At 36.5% G+C, this 14102-nt stretch overlaps 1 protein-coding gene across 1 annotated transcript in view; it reads right to left on the bottom strand.

Annotated features, from left to right (window-relative positions):
- ST7 (suppression of tumorigenicity 7) overlaps nucleotides 1–14102 on the bottom strand; it is a 428986-nt gene that overhangs the window by 136915 nt on the left and 277969 nt on the right. The window contains exons 4-6 of the mRNA XM_042782770.1: nucleotides 4609–4663; nucleotides 3853–3968; nucleotides 1906–1981 (exon numbers count right to left, since the gene is read on the bottom strand). Of these exons, the coding sequence (XP_042638704.1) occupies nucleotides 1906–1981; nucleotides 3853–3968; nucleotides 4609–4663 (247 nt within the window). The remainder of the gene's footprint in view (nucleotides 1–1905; nucleotides 1982–3852; nucleotides 3969–4608; nucleotides 4664–14102) is intronic.

The following is a 14102-nucleotide window of genomic DNA, read 5'->3' as shown; positions in this document are numbered from 1 at the left end:
ATTATGCTGAGTGAAATAAGTCAATCACAGAAGGGCAATTATTGTATTAGTTCATTATTGTAAAAAGTCAAGAAAGTTTATATATGGAAGGAAATTTTCTTTGTTTGTTATCAGGGTGGTGGGGAGGGGAGGAAACACTGAAAAAAAAAATTTAAAAAAAAAAAGGAGGGTTGGGCAGCTTCCAAATATATGATTGTAACCAAGTCACAAATGAGCTTTTAAGGAAGAAAAGAGGGGTGACCATTAATGAACCAGTATGACTGCACAGAGACCTCTCACAAGGTCAGATTTTTAAAGGACATGTAGAAGATATGAAAAGAAGGGCATGTAATGAAGGACTGTAAGAAAGTGGAATGGACTTGTAAGAGAATGTCAGGAGAGCCAGAGCTCCCAGTTAGCTGAAGCTTGCAAAACAAAATGCAAAAGACAATCATATAATCCCTATTCATAAATTACATTAAGACCATAGCACTCCCCTCCCTCCACAACTACCACAAAAACAAATAAGCAAAGAAAGATGGACCATATCAAAATGAGGAAGGTTTGTAGTTAACAGCAGTGGCTAATAAAGAGAAAGCAAAACTCTCTAACTCCTGTTTCTCTCCTGGCTTCTCCATTAAGGAGAAGGATGGACAGACTGAATTAAGGAGAAGAAATTAAACTCTAAAATGAGTAAAAAGATGCAAGATAGCAATTGAAAAGATACTCAAAATGGGGAAGAAGGCAGACTTCTCAACAGTGATTTGGAAAGATATTTTAATGGAATAAAGGGAAGCACTTTGAAAAGAAAGTAGTGACCACTAGAAGCCAGCTTAAACTCACTAAGAGTAAATACAACAGGCTATGCTAGCTTAATTGACTGTTAAAAGATTTATTATACATTGAAGAGCCATAGCTACAGCTGGCATTCTTAAGACCAAATGGAGAAATGTGGCTGAATCAGAGTATTACTGGGTGGTTGAGTAACCGACTGAACAAAATACTATACGATGGTGATTCATGAAGACATGATTTTGGAAGGTGACTTCCATATGTCAAGTCACAGGATTTTATCCCTGGCCCTAATATTGTTTATCAGAAACATGGATGACACATAGAGAGCAGGCATGTCAAATTTTTAGATGACAAGGAACAGGAAAAAAAAATATGTTGCTTGATGGAATCAGAAACCAAACAGATCAACAGGTTACCAGGACAGGATTTTCAACCCTCAAGTAAATCTTTTCTTTTTTTCTCATAGAATAGTTTAACAATGACCACTTGGCAGGGATAGTGTCGAGGTGATTCAAGTACCAGATGGGTGGTTGAGCTAAATGACCTTTAACGTCCCTGCCAGCCCTGAGTTTTTATGACTCAACTTTAAGGATCTTTCTCCTTTTCTGAAATCTACAGAAGAGATTTCCCAGCCTTCCTTGATAATCCATGGAAAGTTTAACATTAGTAAACATTACATTTTCTCTTCTCTTTGTCCTGATTTTGAAATATTTTAGAAAGGCTAGTTTTTGGTTTTTTCCTTGTTTTTTTATTTTGCCCCTACTAGCAGAGATGCTATGTATAAAATGTGATGGCACAGATGAGCATTCTACATCTGGAAAAATTTCTCTGTCAAAATGCTTTAGATATGTAAGGAGCCGTATTTATTTTATGTCTTCACAATATCCCAGGGATACCCCTTGAAGGATTTAAGGTCATGGAGAAGCCTCTGAATTGCTCTCTAAACTGACTAAAACCATTTCCACATGACTGTCCTTCATAAAAACAACAACAATAATAATAAAGTAATAGTACCCAAAATAATGTTCAAGTTCAAATGCAGTTAACTGTTAAGTATCCCATCAACGACAACTGAATACATTCAGCAAAGGACGAGGTTTTGTTTTTAGGAGCAAGATTTCCCACACTTACTCATTTATCTCCAAGGCTTCATGAGCGGCAGAGATCCTAGCTTGGGGGTTTCTCTCTCGCCAGGCTTTCTGCATTACTATTTTAGAAAAAGAGAAAGAGGCACATCAATCATCACACAGCATTAGGAAGATTCAATGGCAGGACAACAGATAAATCAATAGCTTTCAGCTTGATTTACAAGAGAATATTTCACTTACCAAGAGGGCCAACCCCAATCTCCAAAGACACATATGTATACTTTGATTTGCTATTCCATTGCTCTTCAACTGCTGATATCAAACTCACTGTACTCATAAAACTACAGATTTAAATAAAAGACTAAAAAACCAAAGAAAGAAAAGAGCACTCTAACAGAGCTTTTATATTTCTTTTGCTCATTAATATGCATTTAAGTGTTAGAGAACACATATTACTTTAATATTTTTTCTATTTTTAAAATTGTAGTAAACGTATACATGTGTATGTGTGTAACAAAAACATTTGCCATTTTAATACTTTTACATGTACAATTCAGTGCCATTAATTATGTTCAGGAGGCTGTGCCACCATCACCATCATCCATTTCCCCATTTTTCCATGACCCTGAACAGAAGTTCTGAGCCCCTGAAGCAATGAGTCTCCCATTCCCTGTCCCCCCTGTCTCTGGTAACCACTGATAAACTTTGATTTTCATACATTTGCCCATTGCAGATATTTTATCTAAGGGGGGAACATACAATATTTGTCCTTTTGTGACTGACTCATTTCATTCAGCAAAATTTTACACATTTTTGAGATGACATTGCCACTAATTTCTGACTTTCCTCCAATTAGACAGAGCATCACTTCTATAGTTTTCCTCAACACTTGCTACAAGCTGTGGATATGACACCATTTTGAAACCACTTGAAGAATTATGAGTTGGGTCAGAAAGAAAAACGCTTTTGCTTAACCTATGTTCCTGCTCCCAATATTTGCTTGCATACCTAGTTCTCATGTATCAAAGCAGTTTCTGAATAAACTGTGTGAAGTTCAACATTGTTGTACTATGGTTTTCCACCATGGCAAATTATATCCTTTAAAAATGGGTATCAAGCTCCTTATTTGTTTTCTAAATTTGGATTTTACAAATTAGCTTCCTAAGAATTTACAGATATTCCTGTTTTAAAAAGATTTGTTTGGCTATTTACTCTGGATAATTTTGATAATATAAAAATACCAGTAGGATTATTTGGAACTTGAACAGTATGAATAGAAAGGCTCAAAGAAATGGTAAACAGAGTCTTCTTTAGGATGAAACAAATATGGCCTTCAACAGCTGAAGTCATGTCCCTAATATGCTACTCAACCTACATGTTGTTGTTAGGTGCTGTAGAGTTGATTTTTGACTCATAGCGACCCCAGGTGACATGGGAGAACTGTCTCTAAGGGTTTTCTAGGCTGTAATCTTTCCAGAAGAAGACTACCAGGTCTTTCTCCCTCAGAGTCACTAGATGTGTTCAAACTGTCAACCTTAAGGTTAGCAGCTGAACTCTTAACTGTTGTACCACCAGGATTCCTTATAAACCTATATTTAGGCATATAAATCACTAAATTATATTCAATAATCATTTGGATTCACTGATCCTGATTTCTAACTAGAGTGTTATCACTGAGACAAGACCCTTTCTTCTATCCTAACAAAGAATTTAATTAGCCTCATATAAGATATATATTCTTTAGTATGCAAATTCAAATTAGGTATTTTTTTACAATCTCATTTTAAAATGATGGTAATGAGGGAACTCATTTCTACATTGAGACTTCACTGTGATAAAGCCTTTCTTTAAGTACCCAACTTCGGGGTGTCCCCCTTTGATATTTCACCCATTGAGGTCTTACAGAGCAGATATTTTACAAGTAGAAACTTTGATACTTAAACAAATAAGAAACCGCCCACTCAGCAGTGATCTGAAGAAGTTTCCATACTTGCATCTGCAGGACGCAGATGGTCGGAGTCACAAGTGAAAAATGTCTGGTGGTCCTGGGCAGACAGATTCATGTCATAGTACGTCAGAGGCTCTCGTCCTGTCACCCAAGTGTACCTGGAGAGGGGAAATAAAATGGTCAAACACTTCTGAGAGAAGAAAAGAAAACCAACAAGATACTAACCTGCATAGGAGTTGAAATATAAACCATTAACTATGAACTAAAACAGCTCTGCTAAAGGACTTAAGGCATGCATTTTTAAAAAAAAAAAAAAAACTCATCCTATTTTCTCTTCAGGAAGAATCTCAGCAGGAAAAAAGTACATATTCCCCCCTATATTTCTGCCTTAAAAATCTACTGACACTAGATAATGAAAACCTTCTGTGAAAAGTATTTCAAAAAGTTATTTCCCTAAACCTATGAAATTTCTAATTTGCCTAATTACTCTGTTAAATTAAATTCCAACATAACTCCTGTGACATTTTTGTATGTTTTCTAAGCAAGCTTCAAAATGTTTTAATTCTTTGAAAAGAATAACTCTAATAGAAAAATTCTACAAATGTACATTTTGTTCATTATTTCAGTATCAGTGAGACGATATACATAAAACAGAAATTTAAAAAAAATTGAGGATAGTATCAGAAAAGGGAAGAACTAAACAGACTGTGGCCTCTACATGAACCAGGAAAAACACGTGCCACTGTCTTTGCTCTCTGAACCAGATCTATTTGTTTCCCAACCTGTCAAAATGCTTACCGATTATATTCAGCACCCCTAAACAAATTTAATGGATTTCGCCAGACTTTGCATTCTGAAAGACAGAAATATGAAAATGTTACACATAAGTTCAGAGACCCTACAAGTTAATCAATTCAGCAAAACACTCTTCCTGGCCACTTGATAAGATAGTTTTATTCCTCATCCTCTGCATGGGAAGCAATGTGAAAGATCTCTGCATTGTTAATCAGGAAATGTGGCTCAGACACCAGGACTTTAAAAAAGTTCTACCTAATCTCTCTGGGCTTGAGTTTCCTCATTTGCTAAATTAAGGTACATGCCAAAATCAGCTAGTTCATAACTTCTGTGGTCATTTCAGGAGGTCTGTACAGATTCCATGAGATGACTTCTAAAATAATAGGTAGAAGGTAAAGATACAGGTAAGGTAGAACCACCTTGTCACTCTAAACGTATTTATTACTGTTATTATTAGTATTATTATTGAAGTCAAATCCAAACAAGATTTTCCCATTTCAACCTTTTTCAAGTGTACAATCCAATGGCATTAATCACTTTCACAGTGTTATGTAACCATCACGACTATTTGTTTCCAAAATGTGTTCATCACCCCAGACAGAAACTCTGTACCCATGAAGCAATAACTCTCCCATCCCCTCTCCCCCAAGCCCATGGTAACCACTGATTTATGAATTTGTCTATTGAAGATACTTATATAAGGGGGGGGGGTCATACAATATTTGTCTCTCTTACTTGGGTTATTGAACTCAGCATCATATTTTCAAGGTTAATCCAGATTTTAGCATTTACATATACTCCAATATATTCCTTTCTATTGAGGAATAGTATTCCATTGTACACTTGTACCACATTTTGTTTATCCATTCATCTGCTGATGGACATTTTGGTTGTTTCCACCTTTTGGCTATTGTGAGTAATTCTTCAATGACCACTGGTATCAGTTTGAGTTCATGCTTTCAATTCTTTGGGATATATTTTATATACATATACATACACACACACACACATATGTGTATGTGTGTGTATCCTGGTGGTACAGAGGTTAAGCGCTCAACTGCTAACTAAAAGGACAGTGGTTCAAACCTACCAGCTTCTCCCCAGCAGAAAGATATGGCAGTCTGTTTCTGTAAAGATTACAGACTTGGAAGCCCTATGGAGCAGTTCTATTCTGTTCCATTAAAAAAAAAAAAAAGAAAGAAAAGAAAAACAAAATCAAACTTACTACCATTGAGTCCATTCCAACTCATAGTGATTCCCATTGGGCTTCCGAGTTAGTAAATCTTTATGGAAACAGATTGCCCCATCTTCCTTCCATGGAGTAGCTGGTGGGTTTGAACTGCCAACCTTCTGGTCAGTAGTCAAACGCCTTAGGCACTGTACCACTAGTGTTCCCTTTACTCTGTTCCATAGGCCACTATGAATCAGAATCAACTCCATGGCAACAGGTATAGTTTGGTTTTGGTTTATGGTAATTCTATATTTCACGGCAGCAGCAGCATTTGACATTCCCACCAGCAATGGATGAAGGCTTCAATTTCTTCACATCCTAGCCAACATTTGTTATTTTTTGTTTTTCTGATAAGCCATTCTAGTGGGTGTAAAGTGATATCTCATTTTGGTTTTGATTTACATTTCCCTAACAACTAGCAATGTTGAGAATCTTTTCATGTGTTTATTGGCCATTTATATATCTTCTTTGATGAAATATCTATTCAAGCCCTGGACTCATTTTTCAAATGAGTTGTTCATCTTTTTGTTGCTGATTTCTAGGTTTTCTCTATATATTCTGGACATTAAGCTCTTATCAGATACATGATTTCTAAATATTTTCTCCCGTTCTGTGGTTGTCTTTTCATTATTTTTTTCTTTTTTTTTTTGGACAATGCTCTTTGAAGCATAACATTTTTCTTTAATTTCTTTTGATGAATTCTATTTTGTTGTTGCTCAGGATTCTGGTGTCACATCTAAGAGTCCACTGTTAAATCCAAGGCCCTGAAGATTTACTCCTTGCTTTCCTCTAAGAGTTTGATAGTTTTAACTCTTATATTTAGGTCATTGATCCATTTTGAGTAAATTTCTCTACATGTAGAGATCAGGTTCATTGTTTTGCATGGGAAATCCAGTTGTTCTAGCTATTTAAGAGACTATTCTTTCCCCATTGAATGGACTTGACACTCTTATCAAAAATCAAGTGGCCACAGTTGTATGGGTACTCTGAATGCATTGTTAAAATAATTTCATATATAACAAACTAAACTTAAGCTCCAGAGTAAAATATGCAAAGACCCTTAAACTCTTAGTTTGGGTCTAGATTAATACTGATTTTATGATAATTCAGCAGAGCCCAGATTACTTTGACATTAGGGAAGTAGAGTATTAAGAACATTAATAACATTAGTATTAATATAGGGAGAAAAGCTATAAAAATAAATTTTCCTAAACATTTTAACATGGTCCGCACATACAAATACAACGTACTAATCATCATACTAGTATCAGAATGTAAGTACGTACACTGGTACACAGGCTTTATGTCTTCATTATACACAGACCACAGAACTTCAGAACCAAAAGACTTTAACTTAGAAAAGTCAATCATTAGCTTTAAGACTATGTTATAGTATGCAAGGAGTGCTGATGGTTCAGTGGTTAAACAGTTCGAACTCTCCAGCCTCTCCATGGCAGTCTGCTTCTGTAAAGACTTACAGAATCTTGGAAATTCTAGGGGGAGTTCTACTCTGCCCTATAGGGTTGCTAGGAGTTGGAATCAATTCAACAGCAGTGGGTTTGGGGGTTTGGTATAGTATGCATGTGACTAATAAACTTTTAGTCCTTTGATACAGTCTAGATTAAGACTTTCTACTGATTTAGAGTATTATATTTCTTTGTATGAATAAGGGTTTGTTAGAATATAAAATCAGTTAACAGTACTCAAAGCACCCCATGTCTTTAGTCAGCCAAATACACATTCCAAACACAAACACAGAAAAGTAATCAATTATTGTGCAAATCAAAAGATGTGGTGATTTGTTAAGATTCTATCCTCATTCCTGTGCATGTAACATTCATCCATCCATCCAATGAGCATTAATTTGAGTACCCAGTGAGAGAAACAAAGAAGTAAACCATCAATTACAACACAGTGTGATAACGGAGAACACTGTGTGTATTCTCAATAAATATTTGTTAAAGTAATGAATGAAAAAGGTACATATAACAGGAGATACCTTTTTATTTTATTATTATAATTTTTAACTTTTTATTGTTACTTAGGTGAAATTTTACAGAGCACATTGGTTTTCCATTCAACAATTTATAACATTTTGTTTTATAACATTGATGTATACTTTTATTTTAAAAAGATAAACATATTTAAATTAGGGCAGAATTCCACTTAAAATTTATTCAGTATTTATAAACCACGACCCTAAATTTTCCGTCACTTAATTTGCCATATAGGAAATGATCTTTACTCAGTTAGTTCAACATCTCCGAATTTTGTTCTTAAGAAACTGAGATTCAGTGATCACAAATGGCCACCACTTCACATGGCACTAATTAGAAAACAATGCTTCCTTATGTAATTCATTTTTGTCCAGACACAAAGCACCTTAAAGATACTGACTCCAGATCATGACTTGAAACACACACTAGTGAGCCAAGCAGTCACGGTCCTGCCCCTGTGGCTTTTACAACTCTAGGACCACCTCACCCCAGCCCCTCCCTCAGGGACTCTCTTTCAAAATTAAAAGTGCTCCTCTTAAATCTTCATGAATATTGCAGGGTTTGTATTTAGCATATAATAAAGATGCACACAGATTTATATACAAGGATTCTCATAGTAGCATTATTTATAATAAAATAGTCATGTTATATATGAAATATAGAGGAAATGCCTTTATTATGTCATGTTTTGAGAGACAGCTCTTCCCACTAGAGTTCATCCAAAGTATTAGTAAAAATATTCTGAAAAATATTTTGTCTCAAACACATTATTAAGCTGCATGGAAGGATATGCACTGTTCAAAAACCAATTGATAAACTATAAAAGCAAATTGCAATTCATTACTTACCATATGCAAACAAAATTATTTCTAAAGAAAACCAGCTCCCAAGAGGAACAGAACAGTGTGTGTAAGTATTCACTGAGCAGTATCTACAGATGCTGCTTGTTAAAAGAAATGCCCCATATAGCCAGCAGGGGGTGCAGCAAGCAGTATGAAATCTATGCTTTTATGGCTTCTATAAAAGAACTAAGAGAAAAATCATTGTTAATGTTCTTGCCATATATAGTTCTGTATTCAGTTTTCTTTAACTATCTTTCAAATTTAGAAATGTGGATCTAGGTAATTTTAACAGAAAATGTTCTGAGTAAAAGTATGTTATGAAGAAATATAGAGGAAATGCCTTTATTAGCTGTATCTTTTAAATTAAGAGTGCAGGACAGGCATAATTTTCTTTTAAGAAATAACTAGAGAGGTAGCAATATAGACACCAAATATGGACACATGTCACAATTTCACTTTAAATTAGGTCATAGCAACATTATTTCTTCTTTGCTGCTCTGTTCCCATACTCTTTATTGCAAAAATTCTTAGGCTGTAATCACCCCAGGGACCATACCTCATAAATATCAGGCTGTCTGATGGTTAGTGATGTGGACAAGGGGTACAAACAGCAAACATATTAGAATGTGATGATTTAAGTCAAGAAACGGAACTCAGGTCTCTAGAGGAGAAAAGTGTATGGCAGGAGGCTCAGATTCTTATCTTATTTGTGCTTTTGAGAAGTACATCAGATTTAAGATTTTACTCAAATAGAATTTTCCATCTTCCTTTAACATCAACTCATGTTCTTTGGAAGAACTAAAACTGGACTGGGATTCCATCAAGGGCTTGCTAACATATTAATGGTTCTATGTCGCTGAGAAGCAGCCCTGGTGGCATAGTGGTTAAAGTGCTCAGCTGATAATTGAAAGATAATGTGAGTGGTTTGAACCTACTAGCCATTCCACAGAAGAAAGGTGTGGCAGTTTGCTTCCCTAAAGATTTACAGCCTTGGAAACTTTATGGGGGCAGTTCTATTCTATCCTACAGGGTTGCTATGAGTTGAAATCAACCCCACAGCAATGGGTTTTTTGGGTTTATGCCCCTGAGACAATGAACTTGTGTCACACTATAGCTTCCATCTCCAGCAGTCCACATAGAGCTGCTGACAAAAATGTTCACCACACCTCAGCATGCATGCAAGAATGCAACTCGAGAGAAAGAGAAGCAGCAAATATTGGACTATCCATTGCTGTCTAGTCAATTCCAACTCCTACTGACCCTATAGGACAAAACAGAAATGCCCCCATTGGGTTTCCAAGGCTGTCATCTTTACAGGAGCAGACTGCTACATCTTTCTCCCATGGAGCGGCTGGTGGATTTGAACATCTGACCTTTTGGTTAGCAGCTCAGTGTTTTACCACTGCACTACCAGGGCTCCTTAAGTATTGGCATAGCACTTGTTTAAACCCCCAAGTCTACAGGAGAGATTCCCTCCTTTATCATAATAGGAAGATAACAAGTTTCTGTGTGGGAGACAAAGAACATACCACCAAGGATTTCAAACATCTGGCTCTTTCCAGCCTTCCCTCTCATTATTCTTGCTGAAACCTTCCATCACAGCCATACTTTCTTCCTTTCTCTCTTTTTTTTTTTTTTTTTCATTTTTATCGTTATTTGGGTAAAAGTTTATAGAGCAAATTCACTTTCCACACAGTATTTCACACACATTTTGTTTCATGGCATTGACTGCAATTCCCCACAATGTTATACCTCTTTTCCCACTTCCTCCCTATAGTTACATCTTCCCTGTTTCCTTCTTTCCTACGCATTCCTGCTCCCTGAGCTGTCTCCCTGTTCAAATACTGCTCTTCTGTTCTCCTATGATTGATCACTCTAGGGAGTTTATCTACCTGACGTAAATGTTCACCCTATATGCCTATCTATTGTTTAGCTGGAAGCCATGGGAGTGAGTTCAGTTCCAGACTTGAAGGGTAACTAGGGGCCATAGTCTTAGGGGGTCTCACCAGGCTCTATCTGACTAGTAAACCTGGTCTCTTTTTTTATGATTTTGAGTTGTGTTCCACATTGTTCTTTCACTCTATACAACAATATCTCTTACACTAATCCCTTGCCAAGTGATTTATAGTGGTAGCCGGAAACCATCTAGTTCTGGTCTCATGGTCATATGGGCGGAGGTTCACATGGTCCACTAGTCCCCTGGACTAATTGTTTCCATGCACAGGTAGTATCCAACTTACAACATATTTGAGTTACTATGAACCACACTTATGACCGTACTTTTTTTTTCTTGCTTACATATCATACACATAACTGGAGAAGTAGGAAGTGTCAATGCTGAAGCTATAAGTTTATATGCAATGCTTCCAAACCCCAAAGACAAATAAAGAGCAGATTTATAAAGACCCTGATAATAAAAGCCAATAATAATGAGAACTGGGGGGTGGGGGGTGAATTCACCTTACAGCAGAACCAAGTTTGGATGAAGTCATCAGAAGAGATGAGGACTAACTGTAGTTTAAACACTTTCATTCCAAATTACAATATTAAAAGGCCCTACCTACAGTTTCATAGGATCCATTATGGCAATCAAGATGAACTCAAGGAAGTCAACTTCTGAATGTGTGATGCTACAAATATTTCTTAGTTTTGACATCTCAGAAATGAATATTCAATTCCCTGTATCACACACATCAATTTTAAGCAATTATTAAGAATTCAAAAATATCTACTTTCTTAAATAATTTAGCTTTATAACTGTTTTTATAACTTAAATAATTATTTTGAGAAAATGATTAGAAGTACAGGCACAAAATAACAAGTAAGCTATTTTCAATTCAACAAATATGTTGCTCCCTCAAATTCTTTTATAGAATAAGGAAAGGTATAAATAATCATGATTTTTAAGATCATTTTTATTGAACTGTTTTACACAAGATAGTATATTACTTTCTTCGAGAATACTGTAAAAATGGTTAAAGCTTTAATTTCATATACTTCTCATTGGTTATTTCTGACCTAAGGCAATCAACTCTACCAAATAACGTAGAAATCATGAAATAAGTATATTAAATAATTGTTCACCAGGTACTAAAACTGCTTTAGGCATTTGTACCATTTAAATGGAGACCTAATCAATTACAGAACACAAATTTTAGTGGCAAAAGATTTTATTTATTTATTTATTTATTTTATTATGCTTTAGGTGCAAGTTCACAGAGCAGAGTTTGTTTTACATTCAACATTTCATGTACATTTAATTTCACTCCCCAATTACCATCCCCAACCCTAACCCAGTCTTCTCTCCTCCCTTCCTAGTAACTCCCCCCCTTGTCCCTCATAGTTATGCACTCCTGTTTGTCCTACATTTCCTCTATGCAAATGTTACCTCTCTGGTGCTCCATGGTCAATTGCTCCAAGGGATGCATCTTCGTAGAGTATGTCAGTGTGTCACCCTGGGTTGAGTGGTTTATCTGTACATCTTGTTTACTATTGGGTTGAGAGCCAGCCCCTGGGAGTGAGTTTTATTCGAGGCCCAAAATGTATCCCAGGGCCATAGTATTGGGGGTCTCACCAGACTCCATCCGACCACTAATTCCGGTCATTACTGTGTTTTTGGATTTTATTCCATGTTTTTCCTCCCACTCTATCCAGGATCTCCAGTTTTGATCCTTTCCTGAGTGGTTGGCATTGGTAGCCGGGCATCATCTAGTTCTTCTGGTCTTGAGGTCCATCATGTCCTAGGGTTGATTGCTTCTGAATGCCCTTGGTTTTTTGCACTCTTCTTCACTTCCAATGATAGGAGACCATTAGCAGCATCTTAGAGGGCCACCTAAAAGCTTTTAAGACCCCAGTCACTACTCATCAATGTAGGCTAAGGAACAAGATTTTTATGTATTTTGTTGTGCCAACTGAGTCTGGTGTCCCCCAGTACTATGGTCCTGAGTCGGTAGATCCATTGGATCTCTCTCCCACAGTGTCTGGCTGTCTGTGAGGGATTACTCTATGTCTGTCTTCTTTTGTTTCTGTAAGGATTGTGTGTATTTTGTACCACTGGTATCTGTGCAAGATTAGCCTCAGCTGAATCTGTCCTTGATCTACAGTATAATCCTGTTCACTGACCCCCATCTGATCTTCTCAGATGTTTATGTGTTTATCTGTAGCCTGGTGGGCAAACAATTTTAAAAGATGTAATAAGCATAACCTTAGAGAATCACTTTAAACAAACATCTTAGACTGCTAAATACAGATTGAGCTTCCCTTGACAGAGGCTATGAGAGAGCACCTACACAGCATGTAGCAATTTGTAATTTTGCAGCAAAATTACACAGCATGTAGCAATTTGTAATTTTGCAGCAAAATTACACAGCATGTAGCAATTTGTAATTTTGAGGGCTATATCTGAATGCAAACACTGAAGGGCCAGGATGCAAAAGTAGCCATATCTCCGAATGGCTGGCCATTTTCCCAAAACATCTTCATAAGGAGTCCGCTCATCTGGGGACACTCCAAATGGTTGGTTTCCGACTTGATATTTCTGCATGACTTCATTTAACCTGAAAACAATTCTATCAAGAAGACTCTACCATTACTCTCTTATTCTCAGATTAAGATGCAAAGGCTTACGAAGGTTAAGTGACTTGCCTATGGTGACAATGTCAGTGATGGAGCCAAGATGAGGGTCACATCTATCTGATCCTGGAGCCTGAGCTCTCTACCACTGACAATCCTACTATTTTTGAAGTTCGGCTAATTGTCATTTCAGAAGTAATGTCATGTGCTATCGTACAGGATTTTAATAAAATTGTTTATTTTAATTGTTTAATAATTATGTTAGTCCTGGGTAGGGTCACTTGGATGTCTGAAGTAAGACTGCCCAGGTTACTAGCCATGTGGCCTTGGCAAATGACTTAACCTCTCTGTACCTCAGCTTCCTCAACCATAAGGTGAAGATAATAATAGACTTGCCTTTTGGGTCTGAGGATTAAATGATATAATACAAGTAAAGCTAATAGCAAACACTAAGAGGGTTAGTTATTACTATTAGAATCATGTAGTTTTTTAATGGGGAAAATTATTTGCTGGTGTTACTATAATTTAAGGCTCCCTGAGTTTCTCTACCTGCGGAGTTTTTCTTTAATTTTTTCAACCAGTGCTTGAACTGCTTCTAGAGATAATTCATATAATGAACTTTAATTTAAAATTCAAGGTGAAACTCTCACAAAGATTAAATAAGATTAAAGTGAGATGATTTGTGACAGGAAGCCAAGTGACTATAACCAATTGTTGTCAGGTGCCATCGAGCCAGTTCTGACTCATAGCAACCCTATGTACAACAGAATGAAACAGTGCCTGGTCCTGAGCCATCCTCACAATCTTTGCTATGCTTGAACCTACTGTTGCAGCCCCAACATCGATTCATTTCAT

This window comes from Orycteropus afer, unplaced genomic scaffold (genome assembly GCF_000298275.1).
Source record: "Orycteropus afer afer isolate SDZICR_OR568_19922 unplaced genomic scaffold, OryAfe1.0 scaffold00462, whole genome shotgun sequence".
Taxonomy (NCBI): Eukaryota; Metazoa; Chordata; class Mammalia; order Tubulidentata; family Orycteropodidae; genus Orycteropus; species Orycteropus afer.
Note: the sequence above shows the minus strand (reverse complement) of the source record. Positions and strands in the feature narration are given on the sequence as shown.